Raw genomic sequence first — 14,625 nt, forward strand, 5'->3', positions numbered from 1 at the left:
TATTCGGCGAGGAGGAGAAGGGGGCGGGCCTACTGATATTGGCGGGGTGGGGGTGGATTTGGAGCCAGGACGGTTGGCTGAACCCAACTCAAAGGTGTTTCCGGGTTTTTCTCGACGGCCAGCTTCCGGTTTAGCTTTCCCTCAGGAGGCGGTTGCGGCCGAGGAGCTGACAAGGCGAGAGCCCCGCGAGGAAGAGCAGTGTGGGCGCTTCTCGGCGACGGGGGTTGGCGGCGCTGAGGGGCGGCTGCCGCGGCAATGGAGAAACTCCGGCGGGTGTTGAGCGGGCAGGACGACGAGGAGCAGGGGCTGACGTCGCAGGTACGGGGAAGGGCTTCGCCTTCCTTCTGGCCGGGCTCCTGCGCCGTTTCCTCGGGACGAGCGCCAAGACTCGGGACGCGCCGGGTCTGCGCCCATTTACTCGGGAGCAGGCGCTAGCTCCGGAGGGAAGGCGGGTCGCGCCTCCCCTCGCGGCCACTCGCTCTTCCTTCTGTCCCCCAGCCAAGGGAGGCGACATCTTTCGCTTTCCTTCGGCCTTATTAAGGGAACGGAAACTAGTGGCGAGAAGTTGTTTATTATCGGAGGACGGCTGGGGGGGGGGGGACCCTGAGAGTATCTATAAAAGGCGCAAAGAAGAGGGGATTAGTGAAACCTCTGGCGGGCCTCCGTTGTTTAGTCGTTTAGTCGTGTCCGACTCTTCGTGACCCCATGGACCAGAGCACGCCAGGCCCTCCTGTCTTCCACAGCCTCCCGCAGTTTGGTCAAACTCATGTTTGTAGCTTTGAGAACACTGTCCAACCATCTCGTCCTCTGTCCCCTTCTCCTTGTGCCCTCAATCTTTCCCAACATCAGGGGCTTTTCCAGGGAGTCTTCTCTTCTCATGAGGTGGCCAAAGTACTGGAGCCTTAGCTTCACGATCTGTCCTTCCAGTGAGCACTCAGGGCTGATTTCCTTAAGAATGGATAGGTTTGATCTTCTTGCAGTCCATGGGACTCTCAAGAGTCTCCTCCAGCACCATAATTCAAAAGCATCAATTCTTCAGTGATCAGCCTTCATTATGGTCCAGCTCTCACTTCCATACATCACTAGTGGGCCTCCGTAGACTGTGGTTATTTGTGGGTGCCCTCAGGGATCTGCAGATGATTTGAGGAAGGGACCAGGCTTTGGATTTGACAGCATCTCCTCCTCTGGTGTCTCCCCCCAAATCTTCTGCAGGAGCCAGAGGACCAAGGAGAGTTTTTGCAATCCGTGTTGATCTTGGGGAAGAGGCTTTTGCCCTTCTCGCATTGGGGAAGGTGGGTCATTCAGATCAGAGGCAAGAGCATTTGTATTGTATACAGAAGGATTTAGGTTCCCACACTGGCTTCCTCGGGAAGGACATGGAAATATTTATATCTGAAACGCCTAACCGATTAGATTCTGATGCAGCCTGAGGCATTGTTAGGAGAGGAAGAGGTGAAGTTGGAATGTGAGGATGAAAGGCAATAATTTGTCACTGCTTTATTTTGCAGTGGTGCCTAATGAATGAGTATCTGCTGCAAAAGGCCAATGGGCACAGATACATCTGGCATCTCTTGCCCTTTTACTTACTAAAGAATAGCTTGGTCTGACCTCTTAGCTCAGATTAAGCAGTTGTGAAATGGAGTGGTGGTTTGCTAATTGTGGAGTGTGTTTAGTAAATAGCTCACTCAGCTTCACCTATGAGCAACCACAACACAAATGATCGCATCTGTTTAACAGAGGCCTTGAAAAATGAAACATATTGGCCCCCTCAAGGTTAACTATCTATCTACTAACTGCAAATATAGATTATATTTCCTTTCTGTTTTCAATTTAATCTGGTCTGGCTTTAAAGCTCAGTAGAAAAACGTTTCTCCAAAAGTGGTTTTGTTCACTTCTACATGTGGGCAGCTGCGACACTGTATGATGGGTTATTTTGAGAATTCACCAGCTTCATAAAATCTTACTTAAAAGTAAAAATGTATATGATATTCTGAAAATGCTACACATTTAGCTACTCATGAGGCCTTTAAGTTCTGAATAAATTCCCCTAATGTGGATTTAACTAGCTTCAGAAACGTATGGAACATACATGGACACACTACTGGGACAGGGTAATTATACTGAGTAAAGCGGTGAGTAAGCCATACATAGTTGTGTCAAGGCTAAACACCATAAATATGGATCACATGTTTTCCTGGGATATTCAAAGTTTACAAAGTTTCTCTCAAAATGAGGAAACCCTAGTCTCTGATCAGGAATGTCAGAGTTGTTTGCTATCTCACTTTTGGGTGCTGCTGTTGAATGTTTGTATTTCTTTTCCTTGCTGCCTATATATGGATAAAGATTTTGATAGGAAAAGGTAAGTTATACATTGTTACATTTTGAAAGCTTTAAATTAGTTTTGGTCATGGAAAAAGACATTTCAACAGAGTAGGAAGTCAGCACAATGGCCTAAGAAAGTAATATCTGGTCCCTGATAATAGCTCTATGAATTAAAGGTGGGGACTGACAAGAACAGCTGCAGATACAACTATCTCCTTAAGCATGAGGCAAGGGCAGGGAGGGAGGGAGGTGGAAGAGACATATTCAGGAGGTCTTCCATTTTTCCTCTGCAGGCTAATCTTTGTAATTGTCTGTGGCCTTGATTCTTCTAGGTGGATTAAAAAAAAACAAGGTTTTTTTATTTTAAAATTTTAATTATAAACAGCTTGGCCAAAATTAAACCAGAATATAATCATGTTAAATCTACAAATGTTAACAGATCATAATGTTAAAAGTTGCATCTCAATATAAAGAACTAGCAGGGAGTGCTCAGAGCTGCCCTCTTGCCAAGTTTGGCAACAATACCTATGCTAAAGAATGGGTTAAGTCTCACCAAGGTCATGTTTTGGTCCTCCATCTTGATTCAAGATGGCGGCCAGTATCCAGACGTCAATGAAGAGTGCCACCCACACCTCGGGGACCCTTGTGCCAAGTTTGGAGATGATATCTTGAGATGCATCCAAACTTATAGAGAACAAATGGACGAACCCCTTTCCAAAATATATAGCAGATGAAGTATGGGAGAATTTATTTTTAGATCAAAAATAAGTATGACATGCCAAGTCCTATATAGTGCTGATAAGGGTTTGATGCGAGATGGGATGGGAGCAGGAACTGGAAGTTGGCTTGGACTCCTTGGCTCCAGGAGATGCCACCTTATATCACTTGGAGGATCATACATTATGTCCATCAGATTAATCTTGTTTACTCATACTTTTATACCTTCTAACTGCTTATGCTGTTCTACTTGCTCTCAAAGCAAACAAGAACATTTTCATTTTACATGAACATAAACTGCTCTGCCCAGTTCAGTTCCTGCCCTTGTTTTTGGCAGGTTTTGAGCCCTTAATTGGCTCTACACTGGCAGAACACCTGTGTAAAGCACATGGTCTGCAATGAGCAAAAGTTTTGAGTTTCTTTTTTTAGGGTGGGGGCATGGGAGCAAGACATGAGAGTCTCCCAATATAAAGGTAGGGAAGGAGTAAGCAGCAATAGGGGATATGTCCTTCCTAGGTGATGTCTCTTACATAGCTGTAAATTAACATGCTTTGGTGGACAATCAGTACTCTTAAGAGGGTGCTGGACTTTTCTGGTCTTTCAACCTTTGAAGGGAATGCTGTGCAGAAGTGTTTGAAAATAAAGACCTGTTCATGTGCTAGACCTTGTTGTGAAGAGGGCCACCTCACCTGGCCATGCCCTCAATATTGTGCCCCTTGTTGTGGATCCCAGTTGCATGGATAAGCCTATGTAGCTAGCTCCCCCTTCATACTTCATGAATGTGTAAAGGTCAGACAGAGGGGTAGGCCTGGGTGGGTGTAGGAGACTGGTTTGCAATATTCACCATTGTGCATTCCAGTTTCAAAGACATTAAGGAAAGATGTTCAGTTGCTGATATCCTCAACTTTTTGTATTGAATCTCCAAAATTTGCATGCTGTCTACAGTGAATTTGAGGGAGGAGTAAGAACAATGTATTTTGCCATAAACATACTGGAGAAAAGGCCAGATCCTGAAAAGACAGTGGTGTTCTCTGTTCAAAGTTCTTGAGTTGGGGAGGTGAAGAGACAGCCTTTTCTGGACTGGGTTGCGCTCCTCCGAAAGGTAGCTTGGTGCTCTTGAACACAGTACTGTCCCTGAAGGTTCAGGTTTACAGAATCATAGAATTGTAGAATTGGAAGGGACCCTGAGGATCATATAGTCCAACCGCCTGCAGTTCAGAATCATGCAGCCATCCCATACGCAGATTGAACTTGCAGCCTTGGCATTATCAGCACTACGCTCTAACCTAGGCATAGGCAAAGTCGGCCCTCCAGATGTTTTGGGACTACAACTCCCATCATCCCTAGCTAACAGGACCAATGGTCCGGGATGGTGGGAGTTAGGTTCCAAAACATCTGGAGGGCCGACTTTGCCTATGCCTGCTCTAACCAACTGAGCGATCCAGCCTAAAGTGCACAAACTCTAGAGACGGGTTGTTAAAGTTAAGACATACTCTGTACATGCTCTCTGTTATTTAGCAATTATGTGACTAGCAAACCATTAGTTGAGAAACCTGTTTGTGTAAATTGGTCTAAGATATAGTACTGTTAGAAGCTAATTTCTTTCTTTCTTTCTTCACCCACAGGTGCTTGATTCTTCAACTCTTAGTTTTAGTACTCGAGTCAAATGGTTTGCTATCTGCTTTGCAAGTGGAATTGTGTGTTCCATTCTTGTAAGTAAAAACTTTGTAGAACATATGAAAGACAACTTGGTTTCTTGGATCTCTGCTTGTACTTCTTTTTACTTTCTGTTCTTGAACAAAAAAAAATTAGAGAAACATAAAATTCCTTGGGCAAGCGATAGTAAATCTTGATGTTCAGAAAGTGGTGTAGCTCTCATGGCACTGTCTTGATTTCATTTGAAATGAGATTGTATAATTCACCTCAAAATTCCCTTGTCCCTATAAAGCTGTTATAGTGGTATATGCATTTGAGACCAGCCACCTAGTCTCAAATGCATATACATGAAATTTCTACATGCAGGGAGATTTTTCTAATATATGTGAGAAAGCCATTCAAACATGGTGATCCTTGTAAGGGTTGTGCATGACAGGATATATGTTCATATACTGCTGATCACTTGCATTTATGAATCACATTTGCCTGTAAATATGAGCTGAGGCCAATTTCAGACCTAACTCTTAAAATAAGTTGAACAGTGACAATGCTAATTAAAATTATATTTAATTCATTTATATGCCACTTATATGCCAAAATGTCTTTACAATTAATAAAAATATCAGCATGAATATTTAAAAACATTCAACCATTTTTAATAAGCTGTCAGGGAAAGCCTTCAGAATTTTAAAAAAGCATAGAATGGAAACTATAGAAGTAGATGGCCGTTCCCTGTTAGAGATCTCCCAGATACAGTCTGGGTGTTCACACAGAAAAAGGGCTGCTTCACATCATGGCCATTCTTTATTTTATAAATGTGGGTATGCAGGACAAAGTCTCATTTGTAGATCATAAAGAACGGGGAGGCATTTATCTCATGGCCTGAGCTGTGCGACTTTTAGATTAAACAAGACTAGCCACATCATTTTTACCATTCTGAATGGAAGGTCCCTTGTAAGATCTAGGTTTCCTAGTGGTCTTATGGTACTGGGAAGTACTGTTGATTTGAAATATTATTTCAAATAATTCGTTTCTTACAGTCAGGAAGATGTGATTTACTGAATTGGCTTAAATTTGGGCTTCTGCCTTTTTAGTTGTACTTTGTAAGAAGAGTAATTGTATAAATTGGTAGATAAACTGATTCACTTATACATGCATTTCTATTAATTCCAGATATTTAAGTCTGTCACAGTTAAACACTTAGAGGCAGTTAATTAACATCAGTATATCTAGTTGCCAGCAGAGGGTAATATTAGAATGTGCTAGATGTTTGCTGCTGTATTGATTTTGCGTTAGTATATTATTTAATGCCTTACCACTCTGACATCACCACGCTTCTAAAGTTTGCAACTGGGCTTATTTTGTATAGGGGACAGCAATGCTTTGGCTCCCAGGCTCTGGCACAAAACTCTTTGCAGTGTTCTATACCTTAGGAAATATTGCTGCATTAGCCAGGTATGGACAGATTTATTTATTTAAAAGTTTTAATGAGATGTGTAGTTTTACAATTCATTTGGAGAGAACTGCAAACTGAGAAAAACATTGTATATTGTACTTTTAAAAGAAAGGACATAATAAAAATTGAATCTCTTTGTAAAATGAAAATATCAGAAAATACTGATATTTCACAAAAGGAACGGCGGCACACCTGCCTATCTGAGTAAATTACTAGTATGCACACCACCCTTGTAAATAACCCCACAAAAATTACTAGCCTGCCAAATAAGTTGCTAGTTTGCAGGGGATTGGTAGCCTAAGGATCTAGACCTCTGCCCTCCTTCCAGCAGATGGCTCCATTTCTATGCTTTTACAAAGGAAATTTCCCTCTTATAGGAGCCATGGGACAAAGGGCTCCATCCCCTCTTCACCAACCCCCCACTCACCAGCATGCAGTTCCTTGTTGCGTATGGCTACCAGGCAATCATTTACATGCAAAACTAATTACATACACATTTTTCCATGTACTTACTTCTTCAATATTAAGTAGTTTGCTCCACCACCAATTTTGTCTGTCAAGAACTTCAATTTTGAAGTTTTTGCACTGCAAAAAGTCAACTCCTGTTCTTTCTCTGCTTTGTCCCAGTAAAACATGGGTGCGTGTCTCTTTCCAGTATCCTTGGGAAAGATCATCTGGATATTCTAGGAGTAATTAAGCACTGGGCTACTTGCTGGTATTGCAGACATACTTCTTAAAAATTAGACAACATCCTTACGCTTTTAAAGCAATGTTTTATCTATAACACTGTACCCCCTTTTTTTTTTTTTTGGTCTGCTAATATGACTTGCATCTGAACTTTTGGCAGTTTTTTAGAACTGGGTTAAAACTTGTAACTCTGTAATGCTTGAGTAATTTAAATCTGTGGTGATTCTAAGGAACAAGTAGAGTTCCAGTGCCACAAGGAGGCAGCTGCTTCATGAAATTCGCAAACTAGCTGGATTGCAAGGTCTTCCTATCTTCTCAATGTAAATAAGTTCTCCTCTCATCATGCTTTCAACACTAATAGAGGGGTATGGGGTTTGAACTATAAACAGTGCCGTTCAACAAACACACATGCTTCTTTGGTTCAGTTAATGGCAGACATGCTTATTGTTTAATTTCTTACAACCCAGTACTTGCTTCCTGATGGGCCCTGTGAAACAACTGAAAAAGATGTTTGAACCAACAAGATTAATTGTGACAATTGTTATGCTGGTAAGCTGCATCTTTTCTGTATTTGAAAATAATGAAGCATAACGTTAAGTTTCCCTGAGGGTATTCTGGCAGGGTCAGTATTTAAATTAGAACTTCATAACATCACTGAGATGTTCCCTCCCCCCAAAAAACTGTGTTATGTATTACATATCTGTTTTTAGGAGAAATCAGAAAATGGTATGATAAAAGCAGACATTTGAAGAGTGTGTTCAATTTTATCAAACTAATTTTGTCAGCAGAATAGGTAATTCAGGTTAGGTTATGACTGTGTAGTGAGCTTACGTAATGCTTGGGTGGTATCTTTTGATTTTGAAATGAGAAAATGGAGGGGAATGGGTACATAGTGCTTCTAGAAAGATACTAAATAAAACATTGAAAATGCCAATAATAATAATAATAATAATAATAATAATAATTTATTATTTGCACCCCGCCCATCTGGCTGGGTTTCCCCAGCCACTCTGGGCGGCTTCCAACAAGGATGAAAAATACACTAAAATGTCACATATTAAAAACTTCCCTGAACAGGGCTGCCTTCAGATGTCTTCTGAATGTCAGGTAGTTGTTTATCGCTTTGACATCCGATGGGAGGGCATTCCACAGGGTGGGCGCCACTACCGAGAAGGCCCTCTGCCTGGTTCCCTGTAACTTGACCTCTCGCAGTGAGGGAACCGCCAGAAGGCCCTCGGAGCTGGACCTCAGTGTCCGGGCAGAACGATGGGGGAGGAGACGCTCCTTCAGATATACTGGACCGAGGCCATTTAGGGCTTTAAAGGTCAGCACCAACACTTTGAATTGTGCTCGGAAACGTACTGGGAGCCAATGTAGGTCTTTCAAGACCGGTGTTATATGGTCTCGGCGGCCGCTCCCAGTCACCAGTCTAGCTGCCGCATTCTGGATTAGTTGTAGTTTCCGGGTCACCTTCAAAGGTAGCCCCACGTAGAGCGCATTGCAGTAGTCCAAGCGGGAGATAACCAGAGCATGTACCACTCTGGCGAGACAGTCTGCAGGCAGATAGGGTCTCAGCCTACGTACCAGATGGAGCTGGTAAACAGCTGCCCTGGATACAGATTTGACCTGTGCCTCCATGGACAGCTGTGAGTCCAAAATGACTCCCAGGCTGCGCACCTGGTCCTTCAGGGGCACAGCTACCCCATTCAGGACCAGGGAATCCTCCACACCTGCCCGCCTCCTGTCCCCCAAAAACAGTACTTCTGTCTTGTCAGGATTCAACCTCAATCTGTTAGCCGCCATCCATCCTCCAACCGCTTCCAGACACTCACACAAGACCTTCACCGCCTTCACTGGTTCTGATTTAAAAGAGAGGTAGAGCTGGGTATCATCTGCATACTGATGAACACCCAGCCCAAACCTCCTGATGATCTCTCCCAGTGGCTGCATGTAAATGTTGAAAAGCATGGGGGAGAGGACAGAACCCTGAGGCACCCCACAGGTGAGAGCCCAGGGGTCTGAACACTCATTCCCCCCCCCCCACCACTTTCTGAACATGGCCCAGGAGGAAGGAGCGTAACCACTGTATAACAGTGCCCCCAGCTCCCAGCCCCTCAAGACGGTCCAGAAGGATGTTATGGTCGATGGTATCAAACGCCGCTGAGAGATCCAGCAGAACTAGGAAACAGCTCTCACCTTTGTCCCTAGCCCGCCGGAGATCATCAACCAGTGCGACCAAGGCAGTTTCAGTCCCATGATGAGGCCTGAATCCTGACTGGAAGGGATCCAAATGGTCCGCTTCTTCCAGGCGTGCCTGGAGTTGTTCAGCAACCACTCGCTCAATCACCTTGCCCAAGAATGGAAGGTTTGAGACTGGGCGATAATTGGCCATCGTGGCCGCATCTAAAGATGGTTTTTTAAGAAGCGGTTTAATAACCGCCTCTTTCAGCGGGTCTGGGAAGGCTCCCTCACGGAGGGAAGCATTCACCACCCCACGAAGCCCCTCGCCCAGTCCTTCCCGGCTAGCTTTTATAAGCCAGGATGGGCAAGGATCCAGGAGACAGGTGGTTGGCTTCACTCGTCCAAGCAGCCTGTCCACATCCTCGGAGGTAACAGATTGGAATTGATCCCACACAACTTGACCAGACAGGACTCTAGCACTCTCCCGCCCCGGCCATGCTCCCACGGTGGAGTCTACTTCTTCCCGAATCTGAGCGATTTTATCTGCAAAAAAATTTGCAAAATCATTGCAGGTGAACATATGGCCCGTACTGGGCCCCGATGTTACAGGTGGTTCCGCTAAATTGTGAACCACCTGAAAGAGTCTCCTGCTGCTGTTTTCTGCAGATGCAATAGAGGCGGTGAAGAAAGTCTTCTTCGCCGTCGCTATCGCCACTTGGTAGGCTCGACGTTGAGCTCTAACCTGTGTCCGGTCAGATTCGGAATGAGTTATCCGCCACCGGCGCTCTAGCCGTCTCAACAATTGTTTCATTGCCCTCAGATCCGTGGAAAACCACGGGGCTCTCCGGGCTCCATGCAATCGGAGAGGGCGCTTCGGAGCCAAACAGTCAATAGCCCTGGTTAACTCCACATTCCAGCGGGCCACCAGGGAATCGGCTGAAAGGCCATCAACATGGGATAAAGCATCCCCTACCACTCTCTGGAAACCATTTGGATCCATTAAGTGGCGGGGGCGGACCATCCGAATCGGTCCCACCTCCCTGCAGAGGGGATGGGTCGCAGAGAAGTCCAGTTTCACCAGGAAGTGATCTGACCATGGCACTTCTTTCGTTCGAATGCACTAACTTGGGTAGATTTTCTACATTCCAGAGTTTTAGTGGGAGAATATTGCATAAATTATGTATTGCTTAAGTATATACTGATATGATTCTCCTTTTTTCCAGTTGTGTTTTATCTGTACCCTATGTGCTGTGTTCTGGGTAAGTAATATTGTCTTCATGTCAACCTTCCTGGGTGTATTGGCACATTTGGAATTTTGAAAGTGCACCACCCCCTCTGTTTGTTCTTCTTCACCCTCCCTTGGTTTATTCCCCTCCCAACAAAAAGTGTAGTACACACACACACTTTGTGTTTCCAAGGGGGTTGGGTAAAAGTTTGATCTAGTGGAGTTAAAACAAACCTCTTGAATTTGCATGGGTTCTCCAAAATCCTATCAAATTAAGCTTATATTGGTAGACTACACAATAAAAATTGCAAATCTGATATTTGCCAGCACCACGGAAACATTGATCCAATGCGGAAAAAACTTCCTAATTTTAATTGGATGACAACAAAACTACCAATGAAAGACATAAAGCTTTTGTAGACACACAGGGAAAAAAGGAAATTTCTCAAGAGCACCATTACATCCAGGGGTGCCATACTGGTGACCTCTTACCAGATTTAATGTGTCATCAGCATAAATTAGTTTAATGTTGAAATCTGGGTCTGTAGGCTTTGCTGTGTCTAACTGAAGTTTGAAAGGTCCTTGGATTTAGGGCTTGTGTAACACACTCTAAATCAGGCATCGGCAGACTCAGCTCTCCATATGTTTTTTGAGACTACAATTCCCATCATCCCTGACCACTGGTCCTGTCAGCTAAGGATGATGGGAGTTGTAGTCCCAAAACAGCTGGAGAGCCGAGTTTGGGGATGCCTGCTCTGACTCTCCAGACATGTCGGACTATGATTCCCATCACACCTAACCATTGTCCATGCTTGGTGGGGATAATGGGAGTTGGAGTCCAACAATATCCAGAAAACCATATGTCCCCCACTCCTGCTCTTAGTGTTTTTACTACTGATGTAATCCTGGCCGTGTAGTGTTTACTTTCATTTTTTAATAAAAACATCTAGTTAACATAAAATTTTATATGGGGTAAGCCAGTCTAGTGAAAATATTTGCATATTTAATGCTGCACTCCTATATAAGCTTGCTTAGGAATAAGTCCCATTGGCTTTGGCAAAATTTACTTCCTAATAAATATACATACTTTGGGCTATGCCCTCTAATGGAAGTGTATAGCAATGCATTTTGCTCAAGTGTTTTAATCAGGGTTAATTTGCCATTGGAGCTTCTTGAGACTCGTAAAATTTATTGATTTTAAAAACAGTGTCAACAAGCTCACCATATGTTCCTTATCTCTTTCTCTCTAGTGGGGCAAGAAAGGGCTAGCTCTGCTCTTCTGCATTCTGCAGTTCTTGGCAATGACCTGGTAAGTCATTATAAACATTTTTAGCACTATTGTCATATAAAACTCAGCATGTAAGTATGGTATGTTATCTTGCAAGCTGTGCAATGTGATATTGCTGTCTTGATCCGTAGCCTTTTAAAAAAAGTATCTCCTCTGCTTCAGAACTTACTGCAGGTATATAAAAAAAGCAGAATTGATTTATCTTTTCTCTCTTCTTCCCTGCACCCTCTCCCACCTGTTGCTTGGATTTTAAGGTCCAAGTAGGGCTATAGGAATAAATATGTATGTGTGCATATTAGTAATTTTTAAAGTGTGTTCTTGTAAGCTTTGAGATTTCTGTGAAAGTTACCAGGAGCTCTCCAATGATATCAGGAGTAATGAAAGCAAAAGCAGGGAAGTCCATTTTTTTGTAGGCATATACTGTTGGAGGTCATCCAGTATTAGATGGGGGGAAATAGATTCCAAATTGTTTTTTTGTAAGAGTTTTCTAAATTTAAATTTATTAAACTGCATGTAGGGGTGAAGATAGTGTCCTATTTTATTACAGCCTTGTTTAGTACTAGCCTGGTAGCCATGGGCAACAAGGTATTTCATGCAGGTGAATGAGTGCATTAGTGCAAAGAGGACACTGTGTTCCATCCTACCTCCGTCAGACCCTAGCAAGCTAGTCACTTGTGCTTCCTCTTGGACTACTTCGGTTCTGTGGCACTTGCATAAGGCCAGCTTGTGTACCGTCTTGCAGGAGGCTGTGTAATTTGCTTGCAACAAAATCTGAAATGGAGAGTGGATTCAGGAATGCCTTGGCAGTACACCTAGTTCTTTCAAAAGCCCTCTTATTCTAAACTTACGTATAATCTAAATAGGTAATCTAAAAGACATATTGCAACAGGTTGACATTGTAGAAGGTGGAGTAAAGCAGGAAGAGTGAGCTAATGTTAACTTTTCCTCTTTCTCTTTCAGGTATAGTCTGTCATATATCCCTTATGCACGGTGAGTCAGCTTGCTCTTTTGCCCTGCAAAAATAAGAGCCTGTATCTTGCAGCTTTAAAAAACTGTTCTTGTGAGAAACTATTCTTCAGATTTTTTTTCTATGTAATCGTATCTAGCACATCTTACATCACTAAGTATTTTACAATTGCTATCAAAAAGCAAATTTCCTGTTACACTCAACTTAACCTTGTACTGTGCATCTTCTTACAAAGTTGAGCTTCTAATATTCCCTTCCTTAAAGGGCAGAGGATTGTTTTGAAAGCAACACACTAGTTCTTGTGATGCCTAGTTGACAACCTGCGACCAAAGAACAGCTAATTGTGTACACTCTGTCTTGATACATGCTTACTTGAAAGTAAATTCTGTTAAATTCAGTGGCATTTATTCCTATGAAAGCATATTGCTCATCATGATATACTGCTCAAAATAAAACAGGGACAATTTCATCTGAGAATGTATTTATTGAAAGCATATTGAGGAAGAAGATTCCTTTCTCAGACCATCAGTAACACAGTAGCCTGGTTCACACAACATGGTAAGTCAAACTATAATTTGCTGGGACCATGTGAACTCCTGGAGAAATGCTCACAGGTGTTTTATCTCCTCCCTGGTCCTTTTTAGCTTGGCATTGAACTAAGCTAAAGTTTGGCTTAGCATGCTGTCCAAAACCAGATTTGTGGTTAAGGCATTTCTTTAATGACCACGAGATGCAGTCAAGGTTTGATTGTGTCATACAAACCAGATTTGTATCTGATTTCCTGTAGTTCATTTGGTAACTAGATGTTGTTATCACAACTGTTGTGAGTGTTATGATACTAAATGTGGTTGATAAAATTAACATCCAGTATAGGCATACAACACATGGTGAAATTATCTTATTTTCTTTTCTTTTCAAGGGATGCAGTGATAAAATGTTTCACGTCTTGCCTAGGTTAAAGTAAACTGAGAAGAAATCTGTAATATTTTTGGAAGCCAACTACATTTCTCCCAAGTTTACTTGGATTGTTTCAGCACCTGAAATGGTGAAATCTACCTTCCACAATAGATTAAATTGTGTTAGCAAAATAATCTTTTAAAAACACACAGCACTGGCACATCAGGAAACCTTTAAATATTTGTCCTTAAAATATTTGGTAATGTCGGAGTTTTAAAAATGTTGCATCAGGTTTGGCTAACATAGTTTAATCTCAAAACTAGATCAAAGTAGTCTTTGAGTTTCAGGTAAAATGCATGTAAATATTTTTGTCTAAAATTTGCTATTTATCGTACCATTTGTGCATTATTGTTACATGCTTTCCCCAAAGAATTTTAAAATTATTGTAAAATGAAGTATTTGCCAAATTTATAGCTAATGGGGCTTTTTTGAAAAGTTAAAGTATGCGTTAGCCTGGAAAGACTGTAAATGTGTAAGGCTGTTTTTAAATACTTGAACTTCTTGTTAAGCTTATATTTTAACTGCCAACTTTTTGTACTGTGATACTTAAAATACACTTGACTAAAAGTGCTTATGAGTAATATATTAAATCATTGACTACAAAATAAATATACTTTAAAAATATGCACTCTTGAATTGAAGATCTACCTGTTTTGTAGAATAATTTCACTTGGATATTACTGGGTTGGTTCACATCCCATGCCAAACCATTATATAGTAGATCCTTGGGCTTCCTGTTTATTACTACTACTTCTTTGGTGATCACTCGTAGCTGGGTAAGATTGTCTTCCATTAACATGGTCTTAACAGTGAGTACGCTGTAGTTTGCAGGGGACTGAATGTGTAACAGGTTATGGAAGTGGAGAACACAGTTGATAGATGAAGGATATAGACAGATGCACACGGAGGGTATATAAACATTGGTGCAAATGTGTATCGTGTGCTGCTGAAAGTCAGGAAACGTAAGTCATATGTAGGATTTATTTAAATAAATTATTAAAGATGGATTGTGGTGTATCTTAAAAGGTAAAGGTACCCCTGCCCGTACGGGCCAGTCTTGACAGACTCTGGGGTTGTGCGCCCATCTCACTTAAGAGGCCAGGGGCCAGCGCTGTCCGGAGACACTTCCGGGTCACGTGGCCAGCGTGACATCGCTGCTCTGGCCAGAG

The 14,625-nt window shown here is 42.5% G+C and overlaps 1 protein-coding gene across 2 annotated transcripts; it reads left to right on the top strand.

Moving 5' to 3' along the window:
• Positions 1-73: 73 nt before the first annotated feature.
• On the top strand, positions 74-14,080 carry SFT2D1 (SFT2 domain containing 1). Of its 2 annotated transcripts, XM_079971955.1 has the most exons (8): positions 74-318; positions 4,665-4,751; positions 6,065-6,150; positions 7,306-7,387; positions 10,243-10,278; positions 11,495-11,553; positions 12,493-12,522; positions 13,419-14,080. In XM_079971955.1, exons 1-8 carry the CDS (start codon positions 256-258, stop codon positions 13,456-13,458), a joined length of 483 nt encoding a protein of 160 aa, XP_079828081.1. In that variant the 5' UTR covers positions 74-255; the 3' UTR covers positions 13,459-14,080. The 2 variants fall into 2 exon arrangements, with proteins under 2 accessions (XP_079828081.1, XP_079828080.1); XM_079971954.1 differs by lacking the exons at positions 74-318; positions 6,065-6,150 and adding an exon at positions 1,037-2,359.
• The last annotated feature ends 545 nt before the right edge of the window (positions 14,081-14,625 follow it).

This window comes from Podarcis cretensis (assembly GCF_951804945.1).
Source record: "Podarcis cretensis genome assembly, chromosome: 3".
NCBI classification, from domain to species: Eukaryota; Metazoa; Chordata; class Lepidosauria; order Squamata; family Lacertidae; genus Podarcis; species Podarcis cretensis.

Excerpts from the sequence above, each read along its gene's own strand:
- SFT2D1 (XM_079971954.1), top strand. The coding sequence starts at position 2,079 with ATGGAACATACATGGACACACTACTGGGACAGGGTAATTATACTGAGT. Across the intron at positions 7,388-10,242 it reads TTGTGACAATTGTTATGCTG|TTGTGTTTTATCTGTACCCT; the intron begins GTAAGCTGCATC and ends CCTTTTTTCCAG. Across the intron at positions 12,523-13,418 it reads TCATATATCCCTTATGCACG|GGATGCAGTGATAAAATGTT; the intron begins GTGAGTCAGCTT and ends TTTCTTTTCAAG.